Source organism: Mesoplodon mirus (assembly GCF_964341445.2).
Source record: "Mesoplodon mirus genome assembly, chromosome: 3".
Classification (NCBI taxonomy): domain Eukaryota; kingdom Metazoa; phylum Chordata; class Mammalia; order Artiodactyla; family Ziphiidae; genus Mesoplodon; species Mesoplodon mirus.
Window position 1 is genome coordinate 31,586,238 of NC_138978.1, and position 16,602 is coordinate 31,602,839.

Genomic DNA, 16,602 nt, shown 5'->3' on the forward strand with positions numbered 1-16,602 from the left:
CTGTGGCATTGTGCTTCTGCAACTATTAGCATAAATTACTTTTGCTTTTGTTTTGTTAAAATGTCATTGTTTTCTGCTTATAGAAGAAACATGTTTTCTGAAATGTTATAAAAACATATAAACATTTTATTCCATTAAAATGTACAATATTCTGTTGTAGTGATATACTTCAGTTTTAATAGACCCTGGACAATTTTTAGGTACATGCACAATATATCCATTTATAGATATCTCTGATCTTCTTGATCATTGCTTTCAGAGCACTGTAAATGTCAATGAGTAAAGTCTGTTGTATTTATTTCAGTTGTCCTCATAGTGATGAAGAAATAGTTAATGTGTTTTGTTTTATAATGTGTGTTAAATTATATTTTAGCTTTAATAGTGTACAAGTGGATTATTGAAATTAGTAAAACGTAACTGATTTCTATTAGAGGTGTTTCAAGTGTTCACATTTGTTAATCACCTTTTAGTAAGTTATAAAATCAAGTTCTAAGTATTCCACCGGTTTCAAACTGTTTTTTCCCCACTGTTGGAACAAATAAAAGCAAAAATTAGTGAAAGTAAGTTCTGTGAATCTCACTTATGAGTCTCATCTCTCCTCATTGAATGTTTAGAATGAACAGTGGCATACCTTAATAGTATGCCACAGTAACAAGACGTATTTAAATGAAAACAAGAAAAGAGAGCTGTAATCTTTTTTTTTTTTGTGGTACGTGGGCCTCTCACTGTTGTGGCCTCTCCTGTTGAGGAGCACAGGCTCCGGACACCCAGGCCCAGCGGCCATGGCTCACGGGCCTAGCCGCTCTGCGGCATGTGGGATCTTCCTGGACCAGGGCATGAACCTGTGTCCCCTGCATCGGCAGGTGGACTCTCAACCACTGCGCCACCAGGGAAGCCCCTGAGAGCTGTAATCTTTAGTTATGACTCCCTGATAAAACTAATTCATCTTCATTAGTACTTAACATGGGTTGTTTGTGAACTATCATAAATGGTTCATCTCTGGTGTGGTAGATCATTCAGTGGTTCATCTTTGTAGGTGTAACATTCAAAGGGATGGTTGACCACTTGGGGTTTTGTGGAATAAATTCAGCCATCTGATAAGAGATTGGACTTGATGAATCTGAAGATCGCTGTTCAGCCTCTGAGTACAGTGATTTATTACCTGCAGTTTATTTATGCCTGGTTCATAAAAAACTAGAGCCTGTTACTCAAAGTGTGGTAGGGCATCAGCAGTATTAGCGTCACCTGAGAGTATGTTAGAAGTCAGATCCTTGGCTGCCACCCTTGACCTGCTGAACCAGAATCTTTAGAAGTGAAGCTCAGGAATCCATTTCCAGGCTCACCAAGAGATTCTGTTATCCAGTAATTGTTGAGAGGCATTGTTTAGTTCAGTGATCCTCAAGCATTGTTGTGCATCAGAAGCAAAATTATCTTAGGGGTGCTTGTTTTTGTTTTGTTTAAGACATTTTTAAAAATTGAGATAAAATTGACATATAACATTGTATTGGTTTTAGGTATACAACACAATGATTTGCTCTATGTATATATTGCAAAATGATTATCATAATACATTTAGTTAACATCCATTACCACTGTTTTTTTAAAATTTTGAAACACTGTTAGAAATATATTTTACATTGAGACCTACTTGTGTGTGTGTGTGTGTGTACAGGTGTTTTGTAGCATTACTTGTTGTCACTCTGAACTATGTTCTTTGTTTTCTATTCTAGCCTATTAAAAAAAAACAAATCATGGCCCTGGCTCACTAATGGGTTGATACTTGGAATTTGAAAGAACACTGGATTGTTGTGTTTCACTTATTGTCCCATTTTCATGAAAAGTTTTCTGTTGGTTATTGGCCTTTTAGTAGCTAAGATTCTTTTTCAGCTTAGGATCATAATTAAGAATTACCATTCTTCTTGTTACTGTAAATTGTGCCTCATTGAGAATGAGGATCTGTCATTAAGGGAAGAAGCTAGAGTGGCTATTGAGGAGCATCTAGTAGTTTCAGACAAGGACAGCTTGATTCAGCTCTTGATGGATTGCATGCTTACCAAGAGTCAGTTGTTCCCAAACCTGTTTATTCAAGTAGTACTTGTCATTGTAATTAAATAATTTTTATTGTACCGTTTTGACACTAATAAAATTTCCTCTGAAAAGTAAATTGTTTCTGTGAATAATTTTAATGCTTTAGAAAGACTTAGTAGGTAAAGTCAGTAAAAAGGTGGAGGGGCAAGTGTCTTTATTTTCTCATTTCATTTTTTAAAAATATTTATTTATTTATTTATTTAACTTATCTTTGGCTACATGGGGTCTTAGTTGTGGCACATTGCAGCACGTGGACTTCTCTCTAGTTGTGGCATGAGGGTTTTCTCTTCTCTAGTTGTGGCATGTGGGATCCAGGGTGTGTGGGCTCTGTATTTGTGGCGTGTGGGTTCCAGACCGTGTGGGCTCTGTAGTTTGTGGCATGCAGGCTATCTCTAGTTGAGGCGCGTGAGCACAGTAGTTGTGGTGTGAGGGCTTAGTTGCCCCATGGGCAGGTGGGATCTTTGTTCCCTGATCAGGGATCAGACCTGTGTCCCCTGCATTGTAAGGCGGATTCTTTACCACTGGATCACCAGGGAAGTCCTTCATGCCATTTTAAAGAAACCAAAGTTGCAATCATGAAGATTGCATTATGGCTGTGATTTGTTCAAGAAAGAACTCAAATTAGCATACCCATTTCCAAAGTCTTGATTGATCATCATTGATTGGCCAAGGTGCTTTTTTATATATTCCAAGTAAAAATAAATGTTTAAGGCATGTAAGTTTCATTTTTAAGATTCCTGACTTTATTGGTCAATGATTGGCCAATGTGCTTTTTTATATATTCCAAGTAAAAATAAATGTTTAAGGCATGTACATTTCATTTTTAAGATTCCTGACTTTATTGGACTTCTAACTGGTGACTGCATTCCTGATCTTATAGTTTAAAGAGGCTTTTATTATTTAGGAGATTGTATTTTATTGAAAATAAATCATCTCTTAGAAACAAAATGCAGATTTAAGTTTTTATTTAAGGTGAACCAAGATTACCTCATTTTTATGCTTATTATTTGTTTTGCATCCTTTGGAGTTTGTGGGGTTTTTTTCTTTTGATCCTTTGTTTCTTTATATAAGAGAGAAAAACAGTGTCAGAGAATTGTTAAAGAACCATAACTTCTGAACTTAAAATTATAATTGATATTAGTTTAGTTCTGAAAATTATCCTTTGATTAAAACAAACATGTATGGAGGTAATTGAGTAATATATTGGCAATGAAAGTAACTAACAGCCCTTTCATAATGTTCATCTATGTGGGTTCCTTGTTGGTGGTTGTACCTTAAAATGAAATGATTCTTCGGTATAGTATATAAATATCAATATGCCACTAAAGCAAGGACTGAGCAAAAGGAGGACAAGGAGTAAAAGTTGATTTGACATCATGAAATTTATTTTCATTATCAGACACAAATATTGTACTTAAATTGCTTAAAATAACTTTCATTCTCCTTTTACAAAATCTAACAACCTACCTGCATTTAACCCATGTGCTCCTTTCATTCTTTCACAAAGGGAAATTATGTACTGATCACATGCCCTGTAGCACAAAGATTTTCCCTCTGAGCTTACTAGTTATTCCCTCTTTTTTTAAATTAATTTTTTTATTGGAGAATAGCTGATTTACAGTGTTGTGTTAGTTTCTGCTGTACAGCAAAGTGAGTCAGTTATACATACACATATATCCACTCTTTTTCAGATTCTATTCCCATAGTTATTGCTTCTTTATTGGATCATTCCCATGAGTATACTGTAAGCTGTAATATTCTCCATCTTTAGAAAAACAATCTCACCAAAAAAAAAAGAAAAAAAAACAAAACAAAAATACAAAGTCAGAAAAACTTTCCACTCCAGATTTTAGTCCAGTTTCTGCTCATTTTCTTTAATTTAGATCAAAACTCCTCTAAAGAGTTGTTTGTACTTAAGTTTCCCCAGTTTTCTCCTCTCAGTCTCTTTATGGGATCACCCCACTCCAGCTTTTGTGTACCCATTTTTTCACTGATATAGCTCTTGTCAAGGAAGAAGTTTGTTTCATCTTTCCCAATATTAATAATCAATCTTCAGTCTTCATTTTATGTGTTATCTCAACAACATTCATTATGGTTGGCCACTTCTTTCTTATTGAAATATTTTCTTCACTTTGCTTCTATAACATCACCCACCTAATTTTCCTCTTACCTCATTGGCTGTTCCATTTTAGCCTCTTTCTCTGATTCCTTCCTTTCTACAGATTTCTAAAAGTTGAAATATCTCAGGACTCTCAGCTCTCTTCCATCAGTAGTAAGTACAGTCACTAGGTGATCTTAACTAGTCCCATGAACTTCATTGATGACTCCCAAATTTATATGTCATTTCTTGGCAAGAGTCTCCTCTTTAACTCTTTAATACATCCAATTGCCTTCTTGATATCTCCATTTGAAGGTTTAATAAGGTTCTCAAAATCAGTGGGTCCAAACCAAACTATTCATTCTACCCCTCTCAGTCTGTTACTCCCTTAGTGTTTACATCTCAAGAAATGGCACCCTGTTGTGCTCTTTTTGACTTTTTATATTCAGCTTCTCATATACCAAGAAATGCCTCTACTTTCAAATTATACCCAAATCTGACTACTCTTTCTCACATCCACCATTACTATCCTGGTCTTAGCCACCAGTTTTCCCTTGGATTATTGCATTAGCCTCCTATGTGGTGTTCTTCCTTTCCTTCTTCACTCCCTGTAACATTTAACAGTCTTAAAATACTCCTGCAGAAGCTGGGGTGTTCCTTGTAAAACGTAAATCATGGAATTCCTCTTTGGGATCTTTTTTGTGGTTTGCAGATTCCTAATATATCTATCCTCTGGCTTTTTCTCTTTTGTCATTTTTAAACACTCTTCCTCATGCCTGTTCAATTCCAGCCTTATATTCCTTGCTTTCCCTCAAACATACCAAGCCTGTTCACAGTGTCTAAAAACAATCTAGGAATCTTCTGTGAGAAATTTGTTTTCAAGTGTTTCATTATCTACTGTGATCCCCAAATATAATTTTAGTGTTGAATTTTTTCTGTAGATGTAGGCTCTGAGAAATAGAAGCTATTTCTTTTATTTGGGCCACAAGAATGAGTATAAGTCTGTTCCAGTTAATTATATATATTAATATAACTAACATAATTTAATCTCATAAGATTTTATGCAGCCTACAGATTTATTGTGTGATAACTAGCAAAATTGCAAATTCAAATTAGATGCTTTATTAGAAATTGCCATCTCTGAAAAAGCTTGAGTGCATTCTCAGATAAGGATAAAAAAATTTTTTTCAATAGACAATAGATGCATGTGCTTCAAAACTCAAGATACAGAAGGATATGCTTTGAAGAGTTAGTGTTTCTGTCTTATAGCCACCTGATTCTGGTGTCACAGAAAATCAGTGGAAGGTATTTTAATGTATAAACAGTTGTACATACACATAAATTATAAAACATACAGCAGCGGTAGGATAACATATATGTATATTCTTCCTCACTCAGATATTTTTACTGATTGACCCTGAGAACTTGTATAAAGTCGCCTCATTCTTTTTAACAGCTATATGATATTCCATTATAGGTATGTACTGTAATTAATTGAGCCTCACTGTAGAACAGATAGGCTGTTTCCAGTCTTTGCTGCTTATACATGTTCTTTTTCATAGATCTTTTGAGAAATATCTGTAGGATAAATTCTTAGAAGTTGAATTGCTGGATCAAGAGGTATGTGTATTTAAAGTATCATAAATATTGCCTGGTTGCTCTTTTTTACAACTGTACCATTTTATACTTCCTCTAATAGTATTCTACTACAGGGATTGGCAGACTTTTTTTCTGTTAAGGGCCACATAGTAAATATTAATATTTTAGGCTTTTCAGCTCATATATGGTCTATGCCACACTCTTCTTTGTATACTTTTCTGGCCTCAGGTCATAGTCTGGCAGCTTTGGCCAATAGCATAGCTGCCAGGCTGTTATCAAAACCTTTTGTCTTTATCAGCCTGCTGTATGAACATGTTATCTAATTGCATTATTAATTAGCATTTCACTTATGAGCAAAGTTCAACCTTAGTGTTTCCTTTCCTGTGAAATATTTGTTCAGATCCTTTGCTTTTACAAATGTATTTGGTTGTAGGTATCTTTATTGAACTATGAGTCTTACTCTTTATCCATTAGGGAAATGACCTTTCATGATATAAAGTGCAGTAAAATGTTTTCAACAACTTTGTCTTTAATCTTTTGGTTTGGATTATGTTTTCTTTAGGAATTTTTTTATAGTCACATTTGGTCTTTTATTCTTTTATTCAGTAAATCAGTCTTTTGTTCTAGGTTTTGTCATTCTTAGAGAGGTTTTTCCCCTAAAAATAATTCTTCCATGGTTTTTTTAATACTAGTGTTTTATTTTCTACATCTAAACCTTAAATACATCTGGAAGTTATTTTGGTATGAGTTAGGGATCCAGTTTTTTCAGGTGGTTACCTTTTTTCCTAGTACCATATCCTGAATTAAAACATAGAGGAGATTTTGGAAGTTGCTTTCAATATTACTTTTTAGTTGACTTCTTATATACTATAGAACTTAGATTAAACTGTTGATCACACAAAGTGCATATTTCATGCATGAAACAGTTACTGAGCATATGCTGTGTGGTCAGGTAGTAAGGATAAACTGTTGTAAAGGTCTAACCGTGACCTTTAGTTGCTTACAGTCTGGCAAATTTATCACACTATATGTATGTGTGTGTTATAACACCCTGCTTCTATATTTATATTTTATCCCTAACCTATTATTATGAAAATTTTCAAATAGAACAATTGAAGGAACAGTATAGTGAATATCTGTAGTTTTGTGCATGCTCTCTCATCCCTCCCTGCTTTTCTCTCTGTAATATATATACTATGTGAAAGTAAGTTGTAGAAATTCCTAAGATTTTAGCATCTTTGTTTGAATTAATTACTTAGTTATGTGAAAATGATGATTTTCTAATTTTATTATTTCCCCCATTTGTCTGTTTTTCTGGTTCGCTGAGGAGAGGGAATCATAGCTATCTTTTTCATCTAGCATAGTACTTATCACGGAGTGATTTCCTAATAACTATGTGCTAAATGAATGAGTGAGTACTTTAGGCTGTGGGATGTTATTGAAGGATTTCAAGTGAAGGTATAATGTAGAATGATTAATGGTGTAGAAAGATAATTCTGATGTCTTTATGGAGGAGAGCAACTTGAAGAAAGCTTTTGTTTGGACCCTGTATCAGTTAGGACTTGATTATAAGTAATCCAACTCAAATCACCTTGAACAAAAAGAGGAATTTTTCCTGGATCATGGAACCCAGGGAATGATTTGAAGATTCAGCCACACAAAGGGTTCATCTCGGCTTCAGGAACAAATAAAAGCAAGGCTGTCGGTGCCACTAATATTTTTAGTCTTTGCTTCACTCTGTGTTTTTACCAGTTCTCATTTGTCTGCTCATGGACCAATTAAATATGGTTTCAGGGCAGGATTTGTAAGAATATGGTTGCCTCCTAGATATCATGTGGATTGAGTTAGTACACTGTCAACAGGAAGAGATGTGGAGTGTTGGAATGGTACCAAGTGGAGGAGATGGATTTGAGAGAGATATTAATTAATACAGTTTGCAGAATTTGTCCAAGGGGAAGGAGAATTGGAGTGATTCTCTTTTTTATCTTGAGCAAATTGCTGACTTGGTGATGCTGTTAATTAAATGACGGGAAAACAAGAAAGTATGCTTGGAACGGGAACATGATGAATTTGGTTTTAGAAGTGCTAAGTTAAAGGTCCCTAGGGAACCTATAGAAGCTAATTGAATATAGATATCTGAAGTTTGGAAGAAAGGTCTAAGCTAAAACGCTTAGGAAGTCAACAGCAAAAGTCAAGGCTATAGTGGTGAATAAAAGAGTCTGAGTGTATAAAATGAGACGAGAATTGGAATATTGAGCACATAAAGCAGAGGAAGAGACGTATGAAATAAATTAATAGGACAATTATAAAATTAGGGAACAATACAAAAAAACCAAAGGTATTTTATCTAGGAGGGATATGCCACATAAGGATTGAAAAAATAATTGGACTTGACCATGAGGAAATCATTGATGATATTAATGAGAGAAGTTCCGATGCGAGTTGGGAACCAGATTGCATTAAGTTCAAAGGATTAATGATTGGGAGATGAAGTAGAAACAAACCAATGTAAACTTTTTCCCTAGGACTTTGTGAAAGAAAGGTGAATTAGGTCAGGAAAAAGAAATACAGGGCTGGGGTTTTTTTGTTTGTTTTATTTTGGAATGGAAGAGACTTTTAGCATGTAGTTTTGAACACTAAACAGTTTTTAATATATATTCTGGCTTGGATAAATTTTATTTTTATGTTTAAATATTTACCATTATAAACATTAAGTGCTATAAGTGTTTATTAGAGTTAGTGCAGAGAAATTAGGACTCTGAGGTCAGAGATCTGGGTCCTGATCTCAGCTCCCCAGAGTAGTCTCTATGATAACTATAATGATCACTTTTATATTCCCTTCTATGTGTCAGTCACTGTGTTATTAGGCCCTTTTTACATACTGTCATTAAACCTCACCACAAATTAACCTCCAAGGTGAGTATTACACTGTTTTACAGATAAAGAAGCCTGAGAGTTTACTTCTCAGGATCACATAGATTTTCAGTTAATCATGCTATGATTCCAACACAGATATGTCTAATTCTGAAGTTGGTGCTCTTTTTTTCTATATTTCATTGACTTTCTTTCTAACCTGAAATAGTTTCTCAAGTTTTACGTCCCTATTTCCTTATCTGTCAGATAGGGATATTTTATCTGTCACACCTATATCAAAAGTGCTAATGGAATACCACAGTATTATTATCTATATTTTGTTTGAAAAGAAAAAATATATATTTGGTTAAATGCCAGACAGACCTTATAAATATGGTCATCTTTAGCGCTATCATTTGTCTAAACAGTATTTTACTTTTTAAGGTGGTGGTATCATGGATACAGAAATGTCTGAAGATATAGACCACAACTTAACTCCTACCCTTGACAGCATGTCTTATGGAATGCCGAATCAAACAGGATCTGAAAATTCATTGCTGGATGAAGATGATTATTTTTTGAACTCTGGGGATCTTGCAGGAATTCCAGTCGTTGGTAGTGACAATGAGGATGAACAGGATTTTAGTTCAAAGGACAATCTTGTTTCTTCAATTCATACTGATGATAGCTTGGAAGTAGAGAGAAGAGTCACACAGCATGAATCAGACAATGAAAATGAAATACAGATTCAAAATAAATTAAAAAAAGACTTTCCTAAACAATTTGATCAGGTTTCTGTCTTTAAATCAATACGGAAAGATTTTAGTCTAGTAAGAGAAAACAGCAAAGAGACTTTTTCTGGAAAGGAGAAAAATAGAGACCTAACTTATCTTGAACGTGAAAAACGGTTGGATAAACCCCATAAAGAGTTGGATTCAAGGTTGAAAAGCAGTTTTTTTGATAAAGCAGGTAATAATTGTTGGAATAGAGCCATAAAACACAATAAATAACAACGTACTGATAATAATACAGCTTTTATTACTTCTGATGCTAAGCAAAGTATGAACAGTTAAATTCATTGTAAGCTTGTCATTTTTCTTTTATCCTTGTTCTTTGCAGAGTGACTGAATTTCTCCCAGTAACTATTGGTAATGGTATAAATGGTTGAAAAATAGCTCTAAACCTCATTTCTCCCTCCCCTGGTTGCAATATTTTGATGAGAAGGCAAGATACTCGAATCACCTGTTCATTTTCTTTGGTTGAACATTGGAACCTGAAGTTGGATTTAACTTCTTTGTGCTGTAAGCACTAATTCAAACTGCTGTCCCACCAATTAGTTCAAATTAGGGAGGGTTTTTCTTTTTGATAACATTTCTATTTTATGTTTTAGAAGTTTCTTGAGACTCCTCTTGAGCCTCTTTGCCCAGCGGTACCCTATACTTAGCTTCAGTTCCATTCTTGAATATATACATTTTCTTATTTCTGTGCCTCTCTTTCCTCCTGCTACTCCATTTGCCTGAATGTCGTTTTCTCTCTTTGTATATATGCCTGTAAAAGTGCTTCTTATCCAACAACACCTAACTCATAAACCTCTTCTACCCTATGGTCATCCCTAACCTCTCTACATCAAGAATGTATCTTTATCTATATTTCCATAGCATTTTGTTTATGCCTCATTATTTATAGTACTTATCACACGGTATTATAGCTCTATTTGTTTTGCCTTACGTGCTAGTGTAGGAGTTTATTGAGGGCCAGATTGTATCTTAGTCATCTTTGTGTTCTTGGGGCCTAACCTGGTGTAGTGAAAATAGTAATATTTCAGTAAGTTTTCAATAGGTGTGAAAGAAAGCTTGGTAGAATATACCAATCCTTATATTTCTTTTGACAGTGCTAGGAAAACTATGATTGAAAGAACAAATCAGTATTGTTAAAAATAACAATTAATTTAAGTATCCATTATGTACAAGACTGTACAAGGGTATACTGTATTTTTCAGTATATATTATTCAATATGTATTTTCAGTATCCCTATGAGGGATAAATTATAAGGGTACTTATCTTCAAGGAATATAGTGTCTAATAGCAGAAGGGACAAGACAAGTCAAGTAGCAGAAGTGTCAACGAACAGTTGAAAAGCATAAAACAATTTGTAATTATAGACAGTAGTAGAAGAGTTTGTTATAAGGCAGTATAATAAAATTTCTATCAAATAACTGAAACTGTTTTAGGTATTCTTAGGAGAGAGATGATTTTTAACGCAGTGGACAAGGGCAGGTTTTATAGAGAAGAGGTGAATTTTGAACTGAGCTGAGTTTGGAAGACTGTGTAAATATTAGGATAGAGGGGACTTGGAATAATATAAGCAGAAATGGGGAAGAACAAACATAAGTAATTTTCAGAACATAATGAATAAAGTAACCACTTTATTTAGGTTTGAACAAGGAAAGAGCATGAGGCAAGGCTAAAAGTTAGATGGGGCCAGATTGTTTGTTTTGAGTGAAACTATCTTTTAGGTATTTTTTGGTACCCATTTCACTCTAATGAGCAGCTTCGTTGGAAAAGAGAGCTGATTATCAAATGATAGCTTTTTAGGTCACTCTTTGTAAGATTTGTTATTCATATACATGTGTTTGTTTTGTTTTGTTTTGTTTTTCTTTCAATAGCTAATCAAGTTGAAGAAACATTACATACCCATTTACCACAAACCCCAGAAACAAACTTTAGGGTAAGTTTTCAGTGTGTATGTAGATTGCTGTAACTGTGGCAAGTTTTCTTTATGTGATTTTCTAAACTGTAACTATATGTGTTAGGTAGAGCGCTGATTTTAGTTTTTTTAATTTCCTTTATTATTTTCGTAAGGACATCTTTGGAGATGTTCTCAGAAGCCTCTGCTCTTAGATTCTTTATTTGTATTTGATATTTAGACATATATCACATTTACTTGTAAGCATAGGGACTCTAATGAATGTCCGTAGAGTTCTTCATTTCCAGTGAGCTTTTCTTTGGGTGTTAAACCTGAAGAGGAATAATTTTAAAATCTGAATATTTATTAATCCTTTATATTGTGTTTTAGGATTCCAGCTATCCATTTGCCAATAAAGAATCCATTGGTTCGGAACTGGGGAATTCCTTTGCATCAAATATTAGAATTAAAGAAGAACCTTTGGATGATGAGTATGACAAAGCAATGGCACCACAGCAGGGACTACTAGACAAAATTAAAGATGAACCTGACAATGCTCAAGTAAACATTTCACCTTTTTTTCCCCCTTCTTTTTGTTCCACACATGAATTATTCATTCAAGAAAGGAAGTTCTTGATTAAGAAGTGAAGTGTTTTGTTGATGGGGTGAGACTCTTAATGAAGGTTGAGGCAATTGAATTATCTTATAAGAATAATACTAAGGAATCAACCAGAGTTATAGGAAACTTTGTCCAAGTAGTAGTTAAGGCTTTTAATCCACATCGTTCCTTAATACCACTGTTCTGTGAATTTTACAGTTTCAGTGCAGGATTAGCGAAAGTGAGTCTTCAAGGATTTGAGATTGATACAGCAGACATGGCTGAAAGTTTATGGTGGTTTATGAGTTTATGGTGTGATTGAGTTTATATAAGGTAGTAAGCCTTTTGCAGTTGCTGCTAATGAAGTATAGGCTATGTATGGATTTAAGTGTTTTTCAGGAGGGATTAATGGGATTAATTAATCTTGGGAAAAATTAATTGATTGAGGAGCCAGTTCATTAGATCAGTGGGTAGAAGATAAAGGAGGTTTTGATGCTTTGATGGGTGATATAGGATTCCAGTTTTGAGATCTGTGAGTAGTAAGGGTAAGGATAGAGCTCTGTTATTTCAAGGTTGCTCTGGAGGTAAAAGTCATAAAGATTCTGTAAGTGTGAATGCTGAAGTCAGTGAAGTTATCCATGCAATTAATGACATTGCAGTGGTTGGAACGGAATAAAGATGCTGTAATCATTTTGGAACGTAGGAAAAGGACCAAGGGATGAATATGCAATAGAGCAGTTGTTTGAGGGTGTTCTGTGTTTTATACAGCTGGTATGAGGCTGAGAAGTAAAGGTAGCATGAATTAGCTATTTTTTTGAAATGGCATTTGATGTGGAGAAAGCTTACCTTTCCATATCTTTCTTTTATATTAGGGGGGTTGAGAATGTGAGGCTTCTGTGGAAGAAGTTATTTTCACTCAGATGTCTCTTAGCAGGGTTTCTTGGCACTATTGACATTTGGGGCCAGATAATTCTTTGTTGTGAGGGGCTGTCCTGTGCACTGTAGGATGTTTAGAAGCATCCTTGACCTCTACCTACTAGATACCAGTAGTACCATGTCTCCAGACATTGCCAAATGTCCCCTGGGGGACAAAATCCTCTGCTATTGAGAACCACTCTTTTAGAGAAAGGAAATGGAAGAATAGGTGATTTATAGATGTAGGTGATTTATATGAGTCAGATTGATGCTTCAATTAAATGAGAATGCCATGGTGCCCAGTGGAGGGTAGCTGTATAGGGTAGTGATGATAAAGCTGTAGAGTTGGATGGGTGTGAGTGTGGTAGCTACAAAGATGGTAGAGAAGGAATATGAAAATATCTGAATAATGAAAGCATGTTAATAAAAGCAGGCAAAATGGAGGTCGTGGATATCTGAATTAGAGATAAGGAAGTGTCCTGACACCTAGGGGAGGTTCATATGGCAGTGTATGCTTCAGAAGACTACTACCATGTCTATACAGGGCAGATCTTCTGTCTTTTAAGTACCCCAATCTGGACATGGGAAATCCATAAGAAATCATAATGCTGGCAGGGTACCAGAGACATCACTCTCTCCCTGTACACGACCCAGTGACACTTTCCTTGAGCTGAAAAGGCAGTTATAGCAAAGACCAAATATATTGTGGGAAGAGGGCATCAGGAAAGGTTATTTGTATTGGGTTGGCCAGAAGGTTCGTTCAGGTTTTTCTGTAATGTCTTACGGAAAAACCTGAATGAACCTTCTGGCCAACCCAATATTACTGTCTTGAAAACAATCAGAGATTCCAGTGACTGGAGAATACCAACAGGATGGAACAGTCAGGACACAGAAACACCTACATTTTTATCGCTATTCAAAGTGTAATAATGTGTTATAAAATGCCATATATGAAGTTTCATCATGATTTTGGGGAAGAACTTCCCTAAGGGCTCACCACCTGATTGACTGGACTCTTAAAAACCAAGCAGAAATCTGTGTAAGTCCTAGGCATAAGGTCCAGAAGCATTCTTTGCCCGGACCCCACAATAAGGCAGTTCCAGCATGTGAGTGGGTAAAGCTAGGTGTTCTCTGAGAAGTCCTTTCTGTTATCAGCTACACCAATCCTGTGGGATCATACCTTTGATAACTCTTCTAGAAATCCCTGACCTCATGTTAAACTATGGATACATGGTTCTTTCTTCTCCATCCCTTCCTTACCTTCTCTCTCCCCCTCCTCTCCCTTTCCCTCCTACTTCCTCTCCCCCCTTCCGATTTCCTCTCCCCTTCTCCCACCTCCTTCTTCACTGTCCTGTTCTTGTAGGTATTTCTCCTCAGTGACCATTGGAAATCTATATTCCTTGTTCAACACTGCCTAATGCTTTATCATTCTTACTCATTTCCCATAGACTGGAAAAAGGAGTTCCAACAAATTATTCTCTTAGACTCTGAAACAGTACTATTAACCTAATGCTCATAAAATACTGATAGATTTAACAGCTGTGGTCAGTCTTTACTTTTGACCATCAGTTACTTGTAATAACTTTTCTCTTGGTGTAATAAGATCATAGCTTTAGCGTCTGGCACCTTGTCAAAACCTCCCTTGGCTTTTCTCTTTGCTTAACTTGTAGCTCTGCTTTCAACTCACTTCCTTATTCTCCTTTTTACACAGTTCACTTTGGTCTTAATTTTTTTACTTTCCCATATAAATCACTAAGATACTGAAATGTATGTTTATATATATATTTACTTCTTCCCAATTGTTCTTGATTATGTCTTCAGTTATAATTTTCTGGGTTTGCCAGTTGTCATCCTCCTGCCTCTGTTACTGGCATAGCATCATTTGTCCTCCCAGTTACATTTCTTCATTCAAATCCTATTGCATGTTACTATATTATATTCTGTATATAATACTTACAGATACTTTTATGTGTACTATGTTGTTTCATCCTCCAATATAAGAGGGCCAGAGTAGATGATATTAACTCTATTTTTAGGTGAGGGAACTGAGATTCATAGAGGTTAATAAGTTAGTTACTCAAGGCCATATGGCCAGGAAGGAACCAATCAGGGGCCTTCACAAGGCCTTATTATTATAGTCTACCAAACTTTCTATAAATAAAAGTTGTTTAAAAAAATGACTAGAGAAGTTTTTAAAATAAAAACTTTAAAGAGCCAGAGACGTCATTTTTTCTTCTCTCCTTTTCTATAGTTTCTGAAAGCTGGAAATTCAGTAAATATCACATTAAAATCATGATTTTTTTTCTTTTCTTTTTGCTCATAATAAAAGGAGAGCTAATCTGTAATCTCTCATTGAAGTAAATGGATTAGAATGGGAAAGCAAATCAATTAATTGTCACAATAGTGAGTCATACAGTCTTGGAAAATGGAATGCAGTAATTAAATGTTGGGGCTTGTTTTTTTAGCCATGTCAGGTTAACTTGGTTATAGAAACTGGGTTCTTCATTTCTAAAATACTGTCTTGGGATACTGATACATACTTTATGGTAAATAAAGGGAAGGTAAAGATATTGGTAGAGGATTTTTGGGTTTTGTTTTGACACCTGTTTTTCTGTTTCTGAAAGCTTTTGGGTCATCAGATTTTCACTTCTCAAGTTATTAGTCATTGATTTTTTATTAAATATTTGTAAAATTAATCATTGTTGGGAGGATACTAACCTAAACATGATTATGCCTTGAAGGCACTGTGGGGTGTACAAGCAGAGTACTTAAGATATATTTTTACTTTACTATATTAATATAAGTAATATGTACTTGAGGCTTAAGGAATGTATTAGAAGTTTGAAATAACTGTCACAGACAGTGAGAAAGAGAGCTGACTGGAGACCATGAAAGTATGCCCATGAATACTGATTTTTTTTTCTGGAGTTTTCTGAGATTTAAAAAAAATTTTTACTTGTAATATGCTTTCATATACTATATAATGTAGGAGTGTTATGATGAATCAATATTAGAAAATCTCTTAATATATGTAATTTCATCAACAGGTCAAATAAGACTAGATATATAGATAGATAGACAGATGCCGAAAGACATTTCATGTAATTCACTATGCATTTCTTATAATAGATACTCTCTTGATCAGGTAAGGAAATATCTACTTCTGATCAATAACAGTCATTGAATTTAAAAGTAAAATGATGGAAACCTTCTGTTAATAATAACTAAATGAACACAAATTACTGATGTCAGCATTATTATTTAACTCTTGTTGGATTTTCGACCCAATACATGTTAAAGAAATTAGAAGAAATAATGGAAAAGGGGAGACAAAATTATCATCATTTACTGGTAAGGATCTTTATTAGAAAATTAATAGAATTCATGAAAGTTTAGTGGAGTAGCTAGTTGAATTTTAGTTATATAAAACAGAGCAATATTTCTATAAATCAGTTGTTTCGCAGTTAGACAATATGATGAAAAGATATACTGTTTCCTACAGCAAAACAACTAAAAAGTGCTTGTATCAGATAAAACAACTTGAATGAATGCAGAGACTTTTTTTTAATATAAGATATTAGTTATTCCTAAATTAAGATACAGTTTTGATACAATTATGAAACTATCAATGGTTTCTTATGTTTTGAAGAAAAATAAATAGGCATGCACACACACATTATGTTACATGTATGTTCTAAAAATTAGAGATGTGGCGAACTATTAAATGATTAAACATCTCACAATTATTTTCATTAGGATAGTGTG

At 34.6% G+C, this 16,602-nt stretch overlaps 1 protein-coding gene across 9 annotated transcripts in view; it reads left to right on the forward strand.

Annotated features, from left to right (window-relative positions):
* The window catches only part of ZMYM4 (zinc finger MYM-type containing 4), a 181,361-nt gene that overhangs the window by 109,458 nt on the left and 55,301 nt on the right, over nucleotides 1-16,602 (forward strand). For 6 of the 9 annotated variants that reach the window (XM_082613599.1, XM_082613598.1, XM_082613601.1 and 3 more), the window contains 3 exons: nucleotides 9,083-9,607; nucleotides 11,305-11,366; nucleotides 11,715-11,885. The exons of 1 other annotated variant lie outside the window; for it this stretch is intronic. In XM_082613599.1, the coding sequence (XP_082469725.1) occupies nucleotides 9,083-9,607; nucleotides 11,305-11,366; nucleotides 11,715-11,885 (758 nt within the window). Of the gene's footprint in view, nucleotides 1-5,748; nucleotides 5,807-9,082; nucleotides 9,608-11,304; nucleotides 11,367-11,714; nucleotides 11,886-16,602 lie in introns of all 9 variants that reach the window. 2 more of the 9 variants (XM_082613603.1, XM_082613604.1) reach the window with 1 other exon arrangement.